Here is a 23,881-nt window from a genome sequence, read left to right as displayed (position 1 = left end):
TGTTGTAAGTTGTTAGGTGCAGAGTGAGTTTTGATACTGTTGGGAGGAGATTTGTTCAATATTGGATAATGTCAAGTAGTCACAATGTTGGACTGAAATGAGCATTGCAGATGAGGATGGGTGGCAACACTGCGGAAATGAGGTGTAATCAGTGGTGAATGAGGGTGAATGTGACACTGTTCGAGGAGGTGATCAGAGGAGGGTGATTGGGAGTGCTGACACTACTGGGATGAGATGTGATCAGCGGTGGGCAATGGTGAGAGGTGACACTGCTTGGATGAGATGTACTGTTTGGTAGAAGAGGGTGAGAAGAGGCACTGAAGAGATGAGCTCTAGATGAGGGCACGAGGCGACACTGCTGAAGTGTGATGTAATCAGTGGTGTAGGAGGGTGAGTTTAGACATTGTTGGAGTGAGAGTTTATCAGTGAAGGATGGGGGTGTGAAGTAATACTACAGGGGTCAGCGGGTTTGGTGGTGGATGGGATGGGATGGATATGTCTTCCAATGAGATGATGAGTGACTCTTATGGGTGACATTGATACGTGAGTTGTGGTGGAAGACCTTGCTAAGTCATTCGTGGGAGCATGCTGCTGTGTTGTGTCAGAGTGACACATAAATGTGTTTATGTTGAGGAAAGGCTTCTTTATTTTCAAATTTATTTGATAACATTTTAGCACAGCCAAAAACACAAGAGAACAATTTCAATCACTGCAATGAAGGTTAACTGTAATAACAAGTTTCCCCCCTCTCCCTTCCCTTCACCTGCGTAATTCCCTTTTCCCCAGGGAACGTAGTATATTTCAACAAAAACTGTATATTTTGAGGCGTTATATCGGGGGTATACATAATCGGCACTGAATCATAAAGCAGAATATAATGTATACTACCTCCATTGAAAAAGGTAGATAAAACATTAAGACCAACAACAACAAGTGCTCCTCTTTGGTCGCACATGTTGCAAACCTACTGCCATTACTCTCATTAATGGTCATGGAGTCATGAAGCCAAACAAATGAAGAGCTTGAAGTCTCTGAGCATATGTTAATTCTCTATAGTCTGATGATAGGAGATGTAGCAGTGGTCGCCATTTAGTGATAAAAGCATTCCGGTTTGTATTCAGGACAATGGTGAGTTTGTCCATCGCCAGCAAGTGCAACAACTCCCTTAAAGGAGTTGATATGTGGCGCTTCGAACTTGTGCCACATTGCGCCTATAAACAATTTAGCTGCTAGTAACATGGTCGTAATAATTTTCCCATCCATGGAGTTTAAGGGATTAAGGTTGTTTATGGGCAGCCCAAGCAATATTTTCCCTGGATCCCATGAGGATTTGCCATCCACAACTGGTGAAATAAAGTTAGTAACTTCCATCCAACATCCCTTCAGTTTGGGACATTCCCACCACATATGTAGTACTGGGCCCGTTCCCCAGATTGACGCCAACAGCTAGCTATCTGAAAGATGAGGTTTATAAGCTTACATTTCTGAAGAGTCATTTACTATCTATAACCCAGCTTATAGGCAATGTCTTTGTACTGTAAGCATATTTGAGATTTCTTGGCTCTGATCCAGATATTTGCCCAGTTTTCATCAGAGGGCGTTTTCTCCAGATCTTTATGCCAGTCTACAATGTCTGTACTTGGGAACTGAGGTTGTGCCTTAGGTAGTATCTTGTAAATGTTAGAAATCAGACAATCCTATCTGATTCATCACAATCCTGACCTCTCTGACCCCCTCCTCGCCCCATTACATCAGCCCCTTTAACCACATTTCACCCTCATCCTTTCCTCTTTCTTGTCCTCATGCACGTTAATTGTGGTCTCAAAGGCTTGGGTGATTGATGATCTCTCTTTATTTTATGTTGTCTGCAGTATCTAGAGTCTGTACGCCCCTTGTTGGATGACGAACAGTACAACAGGATGGAGATGCTGGCAAAAGAGTTCAAGAAGGATGATGCCCCACGACTGCAGAAGTACCTGCTCCTCAAATCCTGGTGGGCAACTAACTACGTAAGTACACACCAAACAAAACAGCACTTCCCGCCCTATGAACACAAATACCAAGCAGTGCTTTGCGCACGAACACACAAACGCATCTGTTCCCACTAATCAGCACATTCCCCCTATATACAGAGCTACCTTTAGAGCTACCTTTAGAATGTTTGGTGTACGGGTACACGCCACACTTCAACAACATGTAAGGACTGTCTGTCCTAATCCATATTTCTCCCAGGAGATGTATGTTGCTGGGCCAATGTGCTGTAGCTGGCTCTCAATAGTTAAGACAGCCAGTTCTTGTTTGAATGGTGCAGATCCTTCCCATTGGTGTGCTGGGGCAGCCCCAGTCTGGATTTTAGATAAGAAGAGAGGGTATTGAACCATTCTGGAGGTAATCCACTGGAGAAAAGATTCTAAAGAGAGAAGACAACACTGAGAAAACCCAGACGACTGCCGCTGGAGGAATCATTACTACCCAAGCCACCCACCAGGGATTATATGCTTCCCCTCCAGCAACCAGGGAAGATGTTTGTCAAAGTCTTCCTCCCCAAGTCTGGTGGATCTAGCCATTCTCCTGTCCTGCAATGTTGCCCTGCTGTCCGTGGGCTTTGTAATTGTCTCTGGTCCTCTTGTGGTCTGACAATCCACAGAAAAGGAAACTTTCATGTAGGGTTCCATGTTATAATGTCCCTGCAAAAGTGTTGCCTGGCAACAAAGGGCTGTTTTTTGCAGGGACATTATCACATTGAAAATGCGGGGGACACCCCTGCAATCCGCAAAACCTTTTTTTTGGTAATTTTCTCAAGAGGAGCGGGTGACCACCCCAAAACCCCCACTCCCTGATATATATAGTCACCATATATAAGGTCACCACAATCTTTTCCCGGACGACAATATGTATTGTGAACATATATATGAGGATAATATTATCAGATACCTCATGTTGCAGGCACTGTCTTGATGTTGGAAGTTGGGTCTTTGCAGATCATTAACTTATAGCCCAGGAACTATGTCACTTACAGCAGGTGTTCAAGATATCTGGAGATTTATTTAATCACCACCAAGGTCCAAGGACAACTGACCAGGTTTCCTTGCCGAATGTCCCTAACTGCAGTTTCCTGAGATAATCCTTTATCATGAGAGTAGCAGTTGCAATTATCCAAGGACTTTTGTCCTGACCTGCTGGGGCATCCCTAGAACTGCATCTGCTAGCTGGACCAAACCCAACACCACTTGAGACGCCAGGCCCACCTGCAACAGGACCAATGCCATGAGTAGTGAGCTCCAGCAATTCTTACTTACCTGGGGTTGGTAATTTGTAGAATCGTAGTTCAGGGGTGAGTGTATGTACCCCACTTGTTGCACCCTCATCCCATAGGAATTGCATGGGTGTTAAATCCACTCCCTAACACTACCCTTATCTGGCTGTGGGCAGTGTAGTTCTGACATAGTTTTGCTTCTTAGAGACCCTTCAGGGTATAGAAATTGGGGGGCGGAGAGGCCCTGTTTTTCTTAATCATAAACCTAATTTTCCCAAATTGTGCTTTTAACTTTTAAAATGACTTACCTACCTACCTACCTGGCTACCTGTGGTTTTGGTCAATTCTTATGCCGAGGGCCTTTTTTGACTTCCTGAACCTATATACACACACACACACACACACACACACACATGTGTGGCCACTTTACTTGAAACAATTTTACTATTGTTTTTCTTGATTATTAATATATTCACTTATAAAGTATTGTGTAAACCGCCTTTGTAACTACATATTTTGTACATATATGTGCATATATAAGTGTGTGTAGAATATAGCATTTTTGATTTTTACCTGCATGTGTTTTGTGCCTAATAACTAGATGATCTGTATACATATATCGATCTCTGTTACTTGGCTGTCAATTCTACCTACATACCAAAATCCTGATCTCCTAAGGGTGCCATACTGCTGAGCCTATGCTAACCAGAAAGGGTTTGTTAAGACAAACAGCCTGATTCGTGGAATTATTTGCGTGAAAAATACAGATTTGCACGCCTTTCTGCCTGAAAATTCCCGTTTGAAGTATGGGGATTTTCAGGCAGAAAGGCGCACAAATCTGCGTTTTTCACGTAAATAATTCCATGAATCAGGCAGAAAGTGTGACAAGCTTTTGCTCACCCTCTATGTTGGCATCTCAGAAATCGAAACCAGTGGTAGTCCTGGAAATGCCTCCTAAAACCAACCGTTTGTGAGTTTTCCGCAGAACCAGCGCTAATTTAGTGGTATTCCTGGATTACTGCCAGCATTCATTTTTTATCATTTTCCACCAACAATTTGATGGTGGAAATAGATATTTTACAGTAGTGTGTCATACTTCTGCACATTATTTGAACTGCAGAAAAGAGAGACTGTTACGCATTACATGGATAAGGTTGCGAGGGTTCACGGATGCCCACCTTTTCACACCGTACAATGGCACAATGTAAAAAGCGGTTTCCTGTCTTGTAGGGAAGGACCTGTACTTCACTTGTGTACAGTGTAAAAAAAATAGAAATACTTTTTGTGGGCAATTTGCAATTTTTACCTCCATCTCTAGGGTGGAGATAAAAGTTGGCAGATTTCCATTTTAGCAACCCAACTCGAAATGCCTCTGCAGAATTCCAGGTGGAAATTGGGAAATAGAGATTCTCCAGCATGGGGTCTGGCATGGATTCACATGATCATGAATATTCCCCGTCGTCAGGTTCGGAATCCTCGGTAAAGAAAAAATCTGTTTCAGTTTCATTTCTGAACTGTCTTTCTCCTTACAATCAATCACTGAGCTCTGGGTCATACTGCCCCCAGCCAATGACTGCCCTCTACGTATGCACCTCCTCTGGCAGCCATCTTCAGATTATTACTCCACGTTTAAGTGTTAGGAGTCCTCGTGCTTAGCTCTCGAGCTTTTAATGCGTTTGTTTGCTTTTTGGAAGAGTTTTACTCTATTTATCGGCCAATCGAGCCTTGTGCTCCATCGACCAACCTTCCGACTAACGGGGACCTGTTTTTCAGATTCTTCAGCACCCCTCAAGGGAGGATTATGTCGATTATCTTCGTGGAGGCTTCCAGAAGATTCTTCAGGCCAGCGCTGTGTGGACCATGTCAGAGGAGAAGAAGGATTTAACCCCCCTTTTCAAGCTTTGCTCCGACTGCGGTTTATGGAATGTCTTCTCGGACCACAAAAGTTCCCAGTGCCTTTACTGCCTATACCTGACACACAAGGAGGAAGATTGTGCTTTCTACCAGGAGATGACGGCTCGCACATTGAAGGTGTGGCATAGGCGGCTGAAAGAGAGACTACAGGCCAAGGCCCCTGTTCTGGGTGGGTCCCAGGAGCATGCCTCTCCCGGTTCCAAGGAAGCTGAGCGGGCTTCTAAGACCTTTGAGGGCGCCACTCCCACGGGGGTCCAACAGAAGGCTAAGCACTGCGTTTCCACTGCCCCTGGGAGCGCCGTTGCAGCGGGCTGCTCGGCGGCTAGGGTGTGCCGACGTCTCCAGCGACTTCAGTCACCAGTCAGCACTCAGGATCTTCGTCCAAGAGGAAGTCGGACCATCTGGGCAAACTCAAGGAGAAGCCCAAGACCGACCTGCCGGAGAAGGCCAAGTGGGATCGGGGCGCTGACCCTCCCCCCTAAGGAGAAGGCCAAGCAGGGCAAGGCATCTGGGACTGACCAAGGCCAAGCAGGACAAGGGACCAGTCCTGATCGTGAAGGCCCAGGTACACCCGACGCAGGCCCAGCCTTCCATTGAGGGGGTGGTGGCGTCCCTCGCGATGGCCGCCGGGGCGGATTCTCAGAGCGCACCGTCCGAAGGCCGGAGTGTCCCCCTGGCCAAGAGGGAGTCTTCTTTCCAGCCCATAGAGAAGACCCCAGAGAAGAAGAGACCGGTCATCTCCCCGAGACCGTCCGCTCTGGACACGAAGAAGGGGGGGAGTGGCGCAGAGGTCCTTCAGGGCACGGATATCTCCTCAGAGGAAGAGCTCATCTACCTTCAAACCATCCAGGAGGAGGAGAACGTCGGGAACAGGCCTTGCGACGAGGGCGCAGACGACAAGGATACTGTCGAGGAAGGCGATGGAGAGCCGCAGAGCGACGAGGGCCTGGGCGCCCAGCCTCCACCTCAGCTACCACCTCCGCCTCAGCTGCCACCTAGAGACCTCTCAGTGGACATTCTCTCTGCATTGCATACTCTGGTTTCCGAGATACAGACAAGGATGCCTATTTCACCGGCGATCCCTCCCGCAACGCCAGCGACAGCCAACCCTCTGCCGACAGAGGAACCTCCGGCCAAGGAGAGGAAGAGGCACCCTCCGCCTCATTGCCACCCCTCGCCTCCCTCTCCCCCCACTCCTGGGAGATGAGACGGACCCCGACACCGCAACGACGACGGGCACGGACGACGACGGTGGGATGGGGGTCCTCGGTCGCCGCCTCCCAGATCCTCCCTGCCGGACGAGATAGACTTGTTTCACGCGATGATCTCCAGAGTTTCGGAGCTCTTCCAGCTCGCTCCATAGGAGAAGAAGGAGGACTTCTTGTACCAGTGCCGCGAGGCGAAGAGAAAGAACATCCTCTCGGTCGCACTCCTGGATGACATTTGGGACAAAGGCTTGTCTCTCATGAAGAACCCTTTTACGGCCCTGGCGAAGAGGGATCGCCTTGAGAAGAAGTACAGGATGCTGGACTCTGCGCCCAAGTGCTTGCGGGCTCAACCGTCGGCGGACTCGACGGTATCGGCAGCAGCCAAGAAGAAGTCGTTGGGCGTTTCCTCCTCAGCAGCATCCACCACCCATCCGGACAGCGAGGGGAAGAAATTAGATGCCATGGGACGACGGGTTATCTACTCTGTGGCCTCTACCATCAAGGCCGCCAACGCCCTTGCCATCATAGCGTGCTACGACCGAGAGCTGTGGTTCAAGATTGCTTCCATCCTGGACTTGCTCTCCGACGACAAGAGGTCAGAGGCGTTGGAAATTCTACAGGAAGGAAAGGTGGCGTTGGACCACGCCATCACGGTGGCCACAGTCATCGCCGACAAGAGGTTCCGCCAGATGGGCAACAGCGTTTGCCTTTGTCGTCGCAGCTGGCTCAAGGCCACCAACTTTCTTTACGATGTTCAGATGAGGGTTTTGGACATGCCCTTTGACTGAGACAATCTCTTCGGGAAGGCTGTAGATGAGTCTCTACAGGCCATCAAGACGGACACGGAGACGACACATACCTTGGGTACTCATCAAAAGCACCAGCAGTCCTTTCGACCCACAGGAGGCTAATCCCAGGGATCTTCCAAAGGTTTTGGTGGGAGCTCCTCTTCTTACCGCCAGCCCTCCTGCTCCTCGGCCCAGGAAACAAGCAGGGGCCGTTCCAAGGCTTTCGGAGGAGGACGTTGTCATCGCTAGGGACCCCAAGGTGGCCCTTCGACATCCAAGCAAGATTGAACCGGCCGTGACGTCGTGCCCCCACCCATGCACCCCGGTGGGAGGCCGGCTGGCAAACTTCACCAGCGTGTGGTAGACCATCTCCACCAACCGTTGGGTGCTGGACGCTCTCGCCCACGGACTCACCCTGGAATTTCAACGGACGTGTCCCCGAATACCACCGGTGGCCCAGCAGGAAATCCACGTCCCTCAGCTGCTGCTGGCGGTGCGGGCCATGCTAAAGAAAGGAGCGATAGAGCTTGTCCCAAAGCGGCTCTTGGGCTCCAGAGTGTACTCAAGGTACTTCCTCATGAAAAAGAAGACCCGGCGCAGGAAGCCCATCCTCGACCTCTGACGACTAAACATGCATCAAGTCTCAAAAGTTCTGGATGGTCACCCTTCAGCACGTGCTCGGACAGCTTGAAGAGGGAGACTTTATGTTTTTGCTGAACTTGGAGGATGCATACTTCCACATCCCAATTCACAATGGACGCCGCAAGGGATCCACGTCCGACCCATGCTGGAGAACAACAGTTACAGTTAAGTAACTTGTTCCTAATTCACTATTGTTTGAAAGTACAGATAACAGATATTCATATTACTCAACTCCCTACTCTTTTATCTTGAATTTCTTGCTACCCAGGATGCAGGCTTGTACCATACAATACAGCCCTCATTCCGAGAATCCTGATTGGCCAGTGCCCCCTCCCAGGGTGTTAATAGTTATTTTAGCCTCCTTTATGACCATTAACATGCAGAGCACTATTGTAGCTTGTTGACATAGAGATAGATCACCTGTCCATGAAAGTGACTACTAAGGTATCAAGTTGAATTTCAGTACATGACCCCACAGTCCCCACCATCTGTGGAATAATAGAACAAGATTAATGTATTCTGCAGATTTACACATCCAGGGGTCTTGAACCCAATTTATAGATTTGATGAGAACTGTGAATACGCAAATTCTAAGTAGATGTTGCTATCATTTGGTGCAGGGTATGTGCTCCATTACCTCTACAGTGTGTTTGCCTTCTAAGCTCTTGACTTTTACGGAAAGCAAGAGGATCCTTGGTCAGCCGCAGCTGACACCAACTAATACTAATGATGTGGCTTATTGTTTCAGTGTATATGTTGCAGAATACTATCCTGTTTAGCCTGGTGGCTATTGCTTTGTCCCTGCCCGTTCTTTGTTCTGGTGTAGGAGCGGGGGTGGGTTCGTCTGCCATAGTTGTATAAGTAGCTCTTGTCTTCCCTCCTTCACAGGTCAGTGACTGGTGGGAGGAATACATCTACCTCAGGGGCCGAGGACCCATCATGGTGAACAGCAATTACTACGCCATGGTAAGGATCACGCGGGTTCATGAAAGTGCACTTTTTAACAGCAACCATTACAGTGCCACACATTTAAAAGCCCACTTATCTAAGCAAACTGCGATCTGTTCTCTGTTCACAAGCGTACACTTCTGCTTATTTGTCCTACATCCCTTTTATCAGGGGAAATTCCTGTCCCGATTCTGCCAGTCGACATTGTCTGCATCCTGAAAGGCCCTCAGGGGCCCCCTCATATCGGCCCCAACCCCATCATTGAACCCATGAAACTTATACCAGCCTTCTTTTTTGCTTCGTCAATGACCCTGTTTGTCCAGCATTCCTTCGACGGGCCTAACCAATATGGCAGCAAAAGGCCTACAATAGACGTGTCACTGAGACATGTTTGCTCCGAGTCCTCAAAACACACCTAAAATCAGGACTTGGCTAGTTACTAAGAGTAGTGCAAGGACCGTGCCCAAACTAGTCTCTCACACACATGCGCTATTTTGAATAGACGCTATTTTGAGTTATGTTGAAATTAAATTGCCATTTTGAGCTACTCCATGAGGATATAGTACAGGTAAGGCTGAATGAGCAGGCGTGAGGGACATCGTGTCACGTCCAGATGAGCCCACCTTAGTTTGCTTCTGTGAGAGCCTACCTGTAGGACACCCCATATAATTCAATGTGTAGATGACTCCCATGTGAGCCAACATTTCCCATGATGTGTCTGCATTTTGCACATATATGGCCCAATTGTAGATGAATCCTTCTTGAGCCCAACTTTAAGATATTCACATGTGAGTACATGTATAGAAGGTGCTTGTGTGAGCTCAATTGTAGATTGCTCACTTGCTCGTATGTAATCCCACCTGCATTATACAATTTGTGCCTAATTTTAGATAACTCCCATGTGAGCCCAAATATACATTAATTGTATTGACCACCAGTTCCTTGCCCCACTATCTTCCCACCTGCAGATTGGTTCCATGTGCATCCACCTGTAGATAAACGCAATATGATCCTGCCTGTACATTTCATTTCCCATATGGCGGTCCTCCTTCAGCCCTATCCGCAAATGGTTTTGCAACCTGCGCCTCTCCAAATGTTTTTTGATATTTGATATTTTATTTGTAATGCGCTCGTACACGAGTAGCTTTGCACTACAAATCCCATGTTCCCTTATTGACTATGCTGGCTGGGGCTAATGGGAACTGTAGTTCAAACCAGGAGAAATTAAGAGTGCAGACTCCTATCCTAAGTGATCATCTTAACATAGAACCAGGAATAAAGGATGTATGTATGTTTGCTCTACCTGTAGCTTGTTTATGCTCCTCTGCTTTTGTGTCAGTGCAAATGAGAGTCCAATTTCAATTGCAGCCAATAACTATGACCTTTGTCATACTTTTGAGATTGAAACTCAGACCTAACTTTGATATCTTCTTGTCATATTTTAGGATTTCTTATACGTAACACCTACCTCTCGACAAGCCTCTCGGGCAGGAAACGCTGTGCATTCCATCCTTGTTTACCGCCGTAGACTAGACCGCGAAGAGATCCCTCCGGTGAGTTTTATGATTTCTTCAATCCCATCCACTGGGGAAGCTGCTGTGGGTGTGAGTGCCACACTGATCAGGTGTGGAGTGAGTGGGCGACTGACATGCCATATATGGTGAGTTGCACCTAGAAAACCACTGGATGCGTGGAGGGGAACCTCTTCGGAGATCAGGTGGATGCCCTGCCAGGAAGTTAGGAGGTTATTGACATTGGGAAATTGTGATAAGGCAATGTGTCTGTATGGGGGTGGCAGGATATTTTATATACCAGAGCACGTGGGTGTCCAGTTAAAGTACCTAATACAAAAGGATCGAATGCCAAAGGGTCGACTCAATTTGACCTAAAACCAAAGGGTGGAATTTTATTTTAAATATATATTTTTTTGGGTTTCCGTTTTTGAAAGAAAAGTGGTTTTACCACAAAAAAGGAGGTTTGGGGGGACCCCTCCCACCCCCCTCAAAAAAAATATATACAAATTCGACCCTTTGGTTTTAGGTCCTTTTGATTCGACCCTTTTGGTATTCGATCCTATGCATTCGAAACTTTCACCTATAACCAAGCACGTGGCAGTCATGGCCAGATGATTAGATCCTGTGTGCAAAAAGGAACCGAAAGGTCATTTCACAGAGGAGGACTGATAGTCATTCCACAGCTGCAGTGAGGAGAGAGGGATGAGTGGCTCCAATGATGGAGCTACCCAGGCTCCCTCCTAACCCCGCACAGTGGTTACTATCATTGAACAGGGCAAGAAAGGACTACCTAATCATCTGTAGTTCACCTCTGGTAGTGAGAAAGTAAATCCAGGCCTCTGCTCTGCCAGAGGTGGCGATGGAGTAAAATACAGTATGATGACATGCAGTACAATATCACATTAGTTAGGAACGCAGTCATTCTTTGACAAAAATGGCATCGTGGAAATTAGGCAAATCTGTGAAAATTCAGGCTTAATAACTCTGTCCACATAGAGTGTCCATTTCATAGGACCAATAGTGAGAAAGGGAAGAAATATAATCCTATGAGATTGCTTAGAAAGACAATGTAAAGTGTGTTCTCTCGGGACCAAATTCTTGTGGTTCTTGGTTGATTGTTGTTTTCCTAATTGATCTGAATCACTAAACAGTAACTAAGTGCCTCATTGTGGGGCGCATTATGGGTTTGTACGTAATGATAAAACAGGCAGTATTTCTGAATACCAGTTTTTACCACAAAACAGGCAGTATTTCTGAATACCAGTTTTTACCACCCTCCACATTATGAGGCTGAAGGTGTTCATCAAATGTAGTATTACTGGGGAACAACACATGCAGTAAGTAACGCCTGATTATGTGGCAGTATACGGCATGAAAACAAATCCAGTTTTTACCGCCACCAAAATAGGTGGAGGTAAAACAAATTAAAAGTTCTATGCAAGTGCATCTCTTCAATGCATCAAAAAACGTTTTTTTTGCTGTGGACGAACAAAAGTGGCATAAATGTGGCCAACTCATATTAGTACCCGTCAGGGGCAGGGTTTAGGCCTCCCAGCCAATGAGGATGCTCAGAACGAGGGCTTTACCAAAAGGTAAAGCCCCCTCTCCGAGGCTACTCAGAGTTGGAGGCCACCATCTTCCCTCACCACGTGCCTGGTAAGGGCTCCCAGCGTCCCCCTCCCCCAACCTCCTGTTTCCAGATATTTAGCCCCCCCGCCCCACTTACCTGCCGTTGCCTTGTCCGACCTCAGCGCCGGGAACAGTAGAGTTCCTGGCGCGTCCCTGATGTGCAAATACACGACATGGAAAGGGAGACAGAACTAAGTCTAGTTTCCTTCTCCCCGATCCATGGCAGGCATCTTATTTTTTAGGTTTTTTTTTAAAGTTGAGAAACGGCAAACACGTCCTTTCTCAACTTTAAAAAAAAAAAAATAAATAAAAAAATAATACCCCAGTAAAACATGCCAGGGTACTAAATGTGCCGGGGTACTCCTACCAATATAACCCTTGCAGGGGAGCATTACTGGGGGAGGTAATGCCCCGGGCTATTGTTAAACCTCTAACTGGCCTGGGGCATTACCTGGCCTGGTAATGCCCTACCCCCCGCCGAGCCCCTCTCGGGTCCGGGTCCTGGTGGAGGCCCGATGGAGCTTAATTTCTCCCTTTCCTTCTACATCGAAGGCTGACCCTTTGCCTGCACACTGGCTGCCCCACACCTTGCTGCCTCTGACCATCTGTGCTCCCAATCAGTGGTAAGCTATTTCTGCAAATACTCCGGAGATGCGCACCTCGGCGCATTTGAAACATCTGAATTGATCTTTATTTTAATGTAATATCACTGCTTGGAGAGCGCATCATGTGTATTTTGATACTACATCCGGCAATCACTCCCTGCTTGCTCCGGAAGATTTGAATCCTGATCTTGCTTCCCACCGATTTATCACCGAAGCCATGCAAAGATGGTCGCCTCAATCTAGCAGCCCTAAGACTACTGCTGCCTGGAGTGCCTGCTCCCCCTCCCATTGGCTGGATTGGCCCTCGTCAAATAATCTCAGCAACCGGGAGGCGGGAGCTGGCCCAAACCACCTAAGGCCCACAACGAAGGCTCTTGTCTGCTCCCTGTCCGCTCTTTGGCCGGGTCTGTTGGGTCTTTGGGTATTTCCCCTTCAACTCCCACATAAATGGAAGCTGAGGAAACCACCTTGTTCCCTGGTCTACAGTGAGAAATGGACCTCCAAACACCTTCAGACGGTCAGTTCCCATTACTAGCCTCCCAATTCCTTCCCTCTGCACTGGATTTGGCTACCTCTCACTCTACCTAATCTGTTCCACATCTTATCTAGCCCTACCAGTATCTGAATGTGACACCTGCCTTGTTTAAAAGTTGAATCTAGCCTGCCTGTCCCCCCTGCTGTATGCTTGTGCCTGTATGCCCACTTGACTTTACGGTATCTTTGTGCTGCAGCCACCCTGCAACATGGTGTTAGGCTCCACGAGGGTGCTCATTTCGACTCTACTGCACCCGTGACGTAGCAGCCTTGCAACATTGGGCTAGGATACTCCACTGTGCCCACCTGAACACTATTGCACTTGTGAGATGCAATTACCCTATTTGCTCCTGCCTGCAACTCCTGTAACTACCCTTAACTATACTTCTTTCTGTGTTGTAACTATTTCAAGTTCACTCTTGCCTGTAACCATAAGCACTGTAACCAATCTCTTAAGTATAAGCGCTTAGATACCTCTGGGTTTGGTGTGCTATATAAATAAACAAATAAATAAATAAAGATAGCTTAAATAAGGGCCCAAGAGATGCTTTCCTTTTGTAGCAGCTTCTGATTCATATGCCCACTGGAGGGGCTGAGGATGTAGGGTGAAGGGGGCACACACAAATGTAGTACTACAGGCTCTCAAGGACCTTCCCATAGGCACATTAGTTTTTATGTATGGTGGTATCCAGATATTTGAGAGGTATGGCTAGTGCTTAGAAGGGCAATCATGAACGTACTCTCTCCAGGGCATCCATGTCAGCACTATGAGGCAGTGTCTGGAACGCCTCAGGGTTTTCAGGTTGCAGGTGGTATGGGAAGGAAGGATCGCTGTGAGTATGCATCAGAGGAGCAGGCCGTCCCTCACAAGAGTATGTTTGTGAAGGACACAGGCATCGGATGCAAGCAGGCTCTGGAATCCACGGGATTCAGGTGTAGGGTAGGACGGCAGGATTTGCGGCAGGTATCCTGGGTTCTGAGCGGACTGGGCACCTGGCATATTGCAGCACTGGAATCTGGGGCACAATCTCTGATGAGTGTGTGGTATCCAACTAGTGGCTAGAGAAGGTGTGCACCACCCTTATGTGTAAGATGGGGTATGTATATTCAACTATAAGACAGTCCTGAAAAAGTGTTAGAGGAACGCTGCGGGAAAAACCCTATGCACTAGGGTAATCTAATACAGCGATATAGATCCTGGTGTGTGCCTACCAGGAAACAGTCTGCTCAACAAACTGTGATCAATGAGCTCAATAAGGTATCTTCCATGTACTCATACATTAATTCAATAACAAACCAAATATACAACACATTTGCATAAAAGGTGGACAGACCTTGAATGGGTGAACTGAGGACAATGCACATATACCAAGGCCTGCCTATGCATTTTGGACATGCTCTGTCTTCATGACGACCTCTATGAAGACCACAACAATAACATGTGATAGTATGTTGAAAACCACGTATTGCAATTTACCATATAACCCAAGAGTATGGGGTATACTCCAGGCCTCGAGGGCCAGATCCATGTCGGATTTTTAGGATACCCTCAGTAATATTCCTGAGATAAATTTGCATACAATGATTCTAAATGTATGCAAATATTTCCTCATGAATATTAATGAGGGCTATCCCTGAACCCCATCAGGTTTCCGGCCCTCAGGACTTGGAGTTGGACAATCCTGGCTGTTTAGCATCATACATCAACAGTAAAAAAGAACAAAAAAACAACAAAATGTGGATCGTTAGATTCTACATAATAAATGACAAAAGCATATCTATCCATAAAAGTGTCACAAGCTGCCTAGGTACCTATGCCTGTCAACAACTCCAAAAAATATACACCAAAGGGAAGAAACATAGAAAGAAATAGCATTCTTAAAACATTCAAAGGAACCAAATCTTTCAAACATCACGTGGGAAAAGGTTTACCTGTATCCGGACCTGTACCACTGTGAATCTTTAACCAATGATATGCAAGCGTAACCTCCTGAAAGCCAAATACAACCAAAGCTTACTGTTTATCTATATTCAGTCATCTGTGGAAAAAGTGTTATGAATGGCACCGAAATCACGCACTTACTATTTTCGTGGCGTGTGCACTTCTTAAGGTATCGAGAGGTGAGCTCGCTAAAGGGGAACCATGCTTACCTGAATTCCGTTTATATCATAGAACGCTGAGCGTTGTCCGAGTGCAAAGCTCCATCGGTATGCCGGCACCAAGTGCCTGTGACATCACCATGCCAATCGCGACTGCACTGGGAGCGGTCGTAAAGAAACGTACGTATCCGGGAAAAAATAGAGCTCAACATGCATCAATTGTAACAAAATCAACATGGATGGATGATGGATCAGCATGGTTTGATACGAGTACCATTGAGGAATGTAATAAATGGATCCCGAGGCAGTGCATTGAAGAATCGATGGTCCGCATCACACATTCCTCTGGACCAACCAGAAAGGGGTGTATATTTCATTCTGATTCCCATCAGCCTGCAGTCTTGTTGGTTGGCAATTTGCAAGGTGAGATTTCTGAAAGGGCGCTCTTCTCTATAACATGCCATGTACAGAGTGGCTCTTTGAATATTTTTTTCTTTCATGGAAGAAATGCATTCTGGAAGGAAACAAGGACGAGGTATAGTTATCCAAGGTACCTCACACTACTGGGGGCGATTGTTGTGCATAGAGATGGGGGTCTTATCTGAAAGTGACAGCCCTTTATTGTTTTCTTATTCTTCTAGAGGGAGATGCCCACAGTTTATCTATGTAAGGAGAAGAGAGTAGACTTAATTACATTATAAAATTGTATTTGTTTTTTAAAAGAGGCTGCATCATGCATACATGCCTCCCAGTTATTTACACATAGATTCTTCAAAATATCCTACAATTCCAAATGCTGCCACTAACTAAATTTACATGTAGATAACCCGCAATCAGTGGGTTGGTGGCATAACATTGTTATGCATTACAAAAAATACTGTGCTCTGTGTGGCAGGGGCCTTATTTAGTCGACCACCATTTCACCCAAAAAGCAAAATAAGACAAACCAAATGCAATTCAGAAATCCATCCCTTACACCCATCAGTCATAGGCCGCACCTGAAACTGGATCAAGTCGCTTTTCCTTTCTAGTGAACGGTTTGCCAGGCTGAGATTGGAAGATGATGTAAGAGTCTGCTCCTATTAGGTATATCCTACCCAAGAAGCACCTTGGGACCACTACATGGCTGTAAACTACTCAGTTAAAAGGCCCTCATTCAAACCTGGTGCAGAAGCAGTGTGGGTAGAGTGACCTCTGCTCCTAGAATCTATGCATCACAGAGATTGTAACAGATGTTTGGGCTTGGCTGAGCTGATTGACTCAAACTTAAAAAATGGCATTGACTGCTCCTTGAACTCTGTTGGTTTTAAACAGTGTAGAAAATTCTTGACATGGTTAAAAAAAATCCTTTGCCCGCTTCAATTGCCTTTTCCAGCAGCTACTGTAGATGCTCAAATCCTTTTGTAATATGCAAATCCTTTCCTTTCAAACTCAGTGCCGTGCTCAAGGATGCACCCATCTTAAGTAAAAAGTCTGCAGGCCAACTCAATATCTGTTGCATACAACTGTCCAGCTTCTCTGAAGCATTAGTGGCTAGGGGGCAGAATAATGCCAATTCCTTGCACCTGTTTATTTGCCCATCAGCGTCATCATCATACCGCTATGCTGAGATTGTTCTCACCAAGAGAGAGAGAGAGAGAGAGAGAGAGAGAGAGAGAGAGAGACAGAGCTATAGTGGCACCTGTGTGAGAATCGACCTAGGAAAACTGTTGTGCACCGTTCTGTTAAAGAGAATCCAGATGTATGTCCGGCACAACGGAATTCCACACAAGAGCCAAATAGGATTCAATGCAGGGCACAGGACAGCGAACCATATAGATACCCTGAGTACAGTAATAGATGAATACGCCTAGAGAGCCGAGACAGAAAAAATATTTGCATTTTTCCCAGGCCTCATTACAAGTGTGGCGGTCCGGAAATAAGGGGGTATGGTTGCACTGTACCGGCACCGTTTCCGGACCACCACACTCCAACTCTGCCTTCCTGGGCCGTTGCACCCGGCAGGTCTGAGCTGCAGGGCGCAACAGCCCCGGTAGACAGAGTTGTCGCGGAAGCACTGGCACTGTTAGCAATGGTGCTGGTGCTTCCATGTCCCCATTCCCATGGAGTCCATGGGAATGAGGACTTGCACTTTCTGCCGCCTGATATCTCGCCCCGCCAGGACTTGAAATGTCCTGGTGACACCCGGATATTTGGCGGCAACCCACCAGTAGCACCGGCAGGTTACCACCGAACTCGTTACAAGGCTCATTGACTTTAGAAAGCGCTTGACTCAATATGGCACACATGACTGTTCCTAAAACTATTAGGAAGTAGTATTGGTATAGACCATACAGTGATCTGCAGTATGAACTCCTGAGCAGACTTCAGCATAACAATAAACAGCATGAGGGCAGACCCTTTCAAACAAGAACAGGGAGTAAGACAAGGATGCTCCCTTAGCCCAACTATAATCAACACAAGAGGAAACAAACATCAGCTTTACACTGATGACTAAGTTATTTTGTTGTCAGCAGAACACGAGCTATAACAAAGCCTGGTCCTATTAAAATATGACAGCAAACCTTGATGCCTTAACATTAACAAAGAAGCCAACTCTAAAGTGATGATGTTTGAGAGAAAACCCGGAACAAACTAATTCAAGTTGAAGTTAGATGGTGAATCATTCATGTCCAAGTACAACGATCTACGAATAATATCAAAAGCCTCTTACAATTTCAAGAAAATCCATGAAATATCGTTAAGAAAAGGTAATGCGCGTATTCTATGCCGTAAAATGAACCCGAGTGGAACTCTGGATTAAGCTATTTGACTGTGCAATGAAGCCAGTACTCCAAAGTTCCCAGAATATTGCACTAAATGGGACACCAGTCTAACCGAAGATATGCACCTGATGTTCTGTAAACAAGCACTTAGGAACCACAGGAATTCTCCCAAAAATGCTTGCTGGGCAGAACAAAGGCGACACCCCTTATTGAATGAGATAGAGAAACAAACAGCAAAGTTAGAGACCCACTTGAACAAACAACAACAGATTTTTCCAGGCCAATGCTCTCAAAACCCAACTGAGAAAAGCAACAGACCCAGCAAATAAAAGCAAATAACCCACAGAATGAGCTGCATGCATTCAAGAATTAGAGACTTTGGGCCTCATTACGACCCTGCCGGTCCGGTTACCATTGTGTTACTGGACCGGCAAAGTACAAGCCTGCAAGCCGGATGCCTTTCCGCCTGCCAGGTCTCACCTGGCGGGCGGAACGGCACCCGCTCGTAGACTTTGAGGGAAGCACGGCACAGTTATTAACGGTGCCGGTGCTTCCATCCTCCCCATTCCCATTGAGTCGTATGGGACTCGAATGGGAATGAGGAGTCACTTTTTCTGGCGCCTGGCTTCTGGGACCGCCGGGATCTGTAATGCCCTGGTTATTCCCCAAAGCCAGGCGCTGGAAAAAAACACGACTGCGGCGCCAGGCGTGCTGTTTTTACCAGCACGGCTACCGCCGGGGTCGTAATGAGGTCATTTGTCTGTCCAGAGAAATGTCAGGAACCTAAAATCACTTTGACTAGAATAACTCACGAAGACGTGAAACAGCGATACATCAACCACGTGGTAGTCCAGACTCACAAAACAAAATAAAATGCTACAGGCTGCTAAACAAGAAATACGCCCTAGTAGACTATTTGCTTAAGTGAAAAACCCGAATAACACGGACAGTCGTGACCGCAGTCTCGAAATAGAGAGGCTGGCAAAGACAGTTTTGGAAAAGTGCACGACCACGTCTGTCAGCAATGTGACCCAGGGCTGATGGAAAATAAGCCCTCTTCCTCTAACACTGAAGCAAACATGAGAAGATAAAGAAAATATAGTATGAAAAATTCTGAAGAAAGATCAACTGCTTTACAAGGCTGTGAGTTAATGAAGAAAACTAAATCCCTCTAGGAGAAAACCCAGAAAAAGCACAGAAAAGAAGACTGCAGCACCATTAGAGACTCAAGGTCCCATGTATAGCAGTGATCTACAAACTTGACAATATCTGTGTCTTCGTGAGTCCTGGTAATAAATCATTATTACATTGAACTGCATTGAGGAAGTGAGAGAGGGAGTGTGTGGGTCTGTCTTTGTGTAAGAGAGAGAGAAGGGGAACAAATATATACCCTTACTTCATACATTCATTGCAATGCTTTATGCAGGGGCGCTACTCCGCAATAGAATAGAGGGGTAACACTGCACAGAAAATAACAAACTATGATTGTTGAATGATGTAATTGTGAGACTGGCCTCCCTCGAAAGTGAACATGGGTGTTGGTAAAGAAGGGAATTGTGAGTTAGGGCACCATGAAGAGGCAAGAATGGTCCTTTCTGTGGTTATGTGCCCTTGTTTTGGGCGTGTTTGCTTGAGATGGGTCCTACATCACCTCAACACACCCAAACATCTGGGGATGGGAATGCCTTGGGGGGTGGGGGGGTACCAGACCTCGCTAGCAGGTCTGTGCACTTCACTGACCTCCCCGCCACCTTCCAGTTCATCAGCGGTTACACGAGACAGTGCTGAGCACCACACCATGGCACTTTATAAATCCTCTCTGATATAACATACATACAGTCCATCTCGCTGAACATTAGTATTATAGCTTAATTTGGATTTTCCATAGAATATTAGCTGGCCACAGTCGCAATGGCTCGTATATCCAAATAGCTGAACAATATTGCCTGTTATAGGGGTTGTTTTACAAAAAGTACACATTTGCACATGGGGTGATATGTTCAAAGTGTAACATTCAATTTGATAAAAGGTGGAAAACCTCATATTATAGTAAAGATTCAGGGTCAGATGTAAGTTTAAAATAAATTTAAAATATGCTTACTTGGAAAAACCCTATGGCAACAGGTCACTTATAAAGCATTTATCTGTACATATGCCTAGGCATTAAAATAATTCAACCTACATTTTTGTTCCCTCACACTCGCTCCTGCTGGAGCTGATAGTAATTTGTTTAATATCCTTAACCCACGAGGGACCATATTATAAAAACATTGCAACATTGTAAGTGCAATTTTACAAGCTATTAACATTAGGGAGAAATTGCCTGAGTACAAAAACATATGATTTCAAGGCGTTTTTGCACCAAGTGCTATTAATATTCGGTTTTAGCACTAGGGCACATTTCGCCCTGGTGCAAAAATGTATACAACAAACAGGTTTTTGCCCTGGCGCATACTTTGCCTTTTCTCTATCTAATGCAATGAAACATTGCATTTTCACCTGTACGCAGCTCCTGTAATTTGGCCCACGGTGTTCTAAGGCAGAAGGACCAAGTATATGATCAAATGGGAGAAATAGTGCGCACTCACCTATATCCTGAGTGAGATGGGCAAAGGACAGGAGACTCAATCTGATGAAATAGGACCAGTTTCCCCAGCGATCTCAGTAGGAGATCTTGGAACAAACCAATCCCATTGCTCCAATGACAACAGAATCTGCTGAGGCTCAAAGATGAACTTAAAACAGCTTAATTCTGTGAAACTTTCATGATCGAAATACAATTTATCCTTGCCTGAAACATTGGCCGACTATGCATACTTCTAGCATAGACCCATGTTTCAACACATGACGTTCTCTTTCTTACTGTTCCCCCAATGCTAGTGCAAGGTTTCCTGTCCCACCAGGTAAGGTATTATTGTGATGCCCATATCTCCTTATGAGGCCAGACTTGGTACAAGAAGGGCTGAACGGTTCTCTATACCAGAGGCATAGACAGGGTAGGGTCTGAGTGGGCAAGGCCCTACCAAAATCTGTAAATTTCCACTCAGCAGCGCTATGCAGGTATTTACAGATGTTAATGTCACTGCCGTGGGCCCAACTACATTGGCTTCAGGCCTTACTTGTTAGACAATCCTGGCTACGCCTCTGCTTTATAGTAGTAAGCTCATCGAGTTAAGCTCTCACCTCATGCATCTCTCGGTTTTTGGCACGACTCAGGTTTGAAACTTGGCAGACTCAGCCCTTCATCCTTCTGAGGTCAATACATTGAGTAACATGAACGATTGGTCTATAATGGCTTTCGTTATTGCAGCGATTGGAAGCAGGAGGAATCAGGCATGTTGACCTATCTAAAAACGTGATATTATCATTATTAATATAGGTTCTCTCGTTGTGTGGTGCCTTAGTCAGCTTCCTAGAATTGCCTTGTAGTAGCACTGGGTTTGTGTTCCCCTTCTATCACACACTGGTTGCCACTTGGCACCTGGGTGTACATCAGGCAGCGCCTAAGAAATTACCAATATCTAAAAAAAGAAAATACAGTATGGCTAGATTGAGATGTGGAATTAAACATCAGTGAGAAAATGCTGTATGAAGACTTTGAAGCTGAGGGTGTAAATAATGTGATGAGAGGTGGACCTCAGAGACCTGCAAACCGTATGAGCTTAACGCCAATCCTTTATCTGATAACGCAATCTGCCACCCATGCAGTGTGATGAGATTTCTCCTTCAGTGGGCGCCAATCGAGCACGGTAACACAACTCAATTCCACAGCCATGGATGTCTTCCATGCCACTGTACTAACTCAAACCTATGTCCCATTTCCAAAACTTGCCGCAAAGAAAAATAGTGTCCAGTTATGGTTCATACCCCCCACACCTGCATCAAAACAAATCAGGGAGAATTCTCATTTCTGGCTAATTCCTTTCAACCTTAGAGACCCCCAGATCTTTTGCTGGACTTTAGGACTTTTTAAGTTCACTCTTTTTCTCCCTCTCATGTATTTTGATCTGACTTGGATTACCTGTTTCCTTTGTTTTTGGACTCTGACAAACTCCATAGGCATCTACTTTTTGTTTGGTGACACAGCACCTTCAGTGCAGTGTCACAGAGAAATCCTTTAGATTTCTCTTAAGGTTTAAATACCTTTTCTTGTGAGAACTACTGCTCCCGCGAATAGCAAAGTGAAATTGGCTTTACTTACCTTTTCTCTCTGTAGGTCAGCACACCCCATCTTATGTGGACTACTGGGGGCTTACTTAGTAGCCCCTTATCCTACCTACTCATGTAACATTATTCCTGTTACCCTCACTACTTTAAATGGCTGGTGGCAGTGGTTTTATTTTCCTACCATTGTGCTTTTCTACCGCAGGCTGAATCTTCAGCTGCAGTATAGCACCCATGGGTGACCATCTTGTCAAAATGGCCTGGTCGTCTTTTTTCGCCATTTTCTGTTTGTGAGGTCTTTCTTGGGTTTTACTCTGCGCGCCAAGCCAGGTTTGAGCCCTTTCTTCATTTTGCCTTTGGCGGGCTTAAGTACTGAAACCCGCCTCTGGCTCCAGTGTGCCTGGAAGGGCAGGAAGTAAGGGAGGTTCCCGAAACTCCCCTGTCCTTTGTCTTTAGGAATGCCTGAATGCACCCAGTCCTGATTGGCTGGCCGGCTGTCCTTGCAGGACAGCCACCCTGCTGTTTAAGTGACAGCTAGGCTGCGCATGAATGGGAGAAACCTGCTTAAAAGGTGAGGGTTTTGGGACTGAAGACAGAGTCATCCACTGGAAGAACAATCCAGCAAAGAAACTGTGAATCTTTCTGCATCCTTCTGGACCTTTGAATTGCCCGGTGTAGCCCTGCTGCTGTGCTGAAACTCCTTTTTCTAATCGACAAGAGAAGCTCTGGAAGGGACGACTTCTACCCTTGGGTTAGTGGGACCAACTAACCCAGAGACAAACTCCACTGGACCATCTTCCCCAACTGGCTGTACTTCTTTGCTGCTGCAGGAACCGAATGCCAGGGGTCAAGAAATTCATAGTCGAGTGCAACTTCTGTGACCGGGCCAGAAGCTCCAGGAGTTTCCTAAGGACCCTCCAGAAGCAAGACGAGCAGAGCTTGAGTCACCTCATCAGAGTGCAGGACTCAAGGAGTAAAGGAAGCCCAACCGGTATCCAGAGCCGCTGACCTGAAAAAGGACCCGTAGCTACCACTGACCTCTGAAATGCTGCCACAGAAGTCCTCCATACGTCCTCCCTCTTGTCCCCACGACTGAGGCCTAGGAACTCAGGATCTGCATCGGTGCAACCCGCCAGAAGCCAGCTGGACCACTCTTCTTCTAACTGAAGGTACTGTTCTGACTTGGGGTACTTACCTCAGTGTCTTTAGCTTTGCTCTTCTCAGTTGAGACTTGCAGTAGCTACTTTGCTAGAGTTGATTTCCGCTCTACCCTTCAAAGTGTAACAGTTTGTGACCCTACAGTGATTTCTCTTCAACAAACTCTCTAACATTGTGAAAGATTTTGCTACCTAAAAGTGCCTCACCTCCATAGACTGTGCTCCAATTGACTTTGGCTGTCCTGGCTCCCTGCAGACTCTGCAGGGAGCCAGGAGTCCGACGGACGCACAGCTCCATTTCTTCGCATGCAAGGATGCGGCTTGGCAGTGGTCTGCCGTTTCCTCTGTGAACGTCTGGACCCAAGCGCAATATTATGCGCTCTGTGATTTCACAGCCATTTTGAATGGAATCGTGTGGCACTTGGAACCACACACCCATTACCGTAAGTGTATTTGGACACTTTGATGAAGTACGCCATTGTGCCATTTGATTACGAGTTCATAGGATCTCTTCCACACAATAATTCACCCGTCCTGATGAAGGCCTACCCAACAACTGCTATATACATTTAGCTTAAGAGGCCGAAACACATTTGTGTTGACTTGTATTGTTCATTTTGGCTTGCAACCTTGATTGTCGTCACATTATATGTCCGC

General features: G+C 46.2%; 1 protein-coding gene across 1 annotated transcript in view; it reads left to right on the top strand.

Annotated features, from left to right (window-relative positions):
- The window catches only part of CPT1B (carnitine palmitoyltransferase 1B), a 607,650-nt gene that overhangs the window by 307,304 nt on the left and 276,465 nt on the right, over positions 1-23,881 (top strand). The window contains exons 6-8 of the mRNA XM_069629453.1: positions 1,872-2,009; positions 8,697-8,774; positions 10,202-10,309. Coding sequence (XP_069485554.1) covers positions 1,872-2,009; positions 8,697-8,774; positions 10,202-10,309 — 324 coding nt within the window. The remainder of the gene's footprint in view (positions 1-1,871; positions 2,010-8,696; positions 8,775-10,201; positions 10,310-23,881) is intronic.

This window comes from Ambystoma mexicanum, chromosome 12, assembly GCF_040938575.1.
Source record: "Ambystoma mexicanum isolate Mex_15411 chromosome 12, UKY_AmexF1_1, whole genome shotgun sequence".
Lineage (NCBI taxonomy): Eukaryota > Metazoa > Chordata > Amphibia > Caudata > Ambystomatidae > Ambystoma > Ambystoma mexicanum.
Note: the sequence above shows the minus strand (reverse complement) of the source record. Positions and strands in the feature narration are given on the sequence as shown.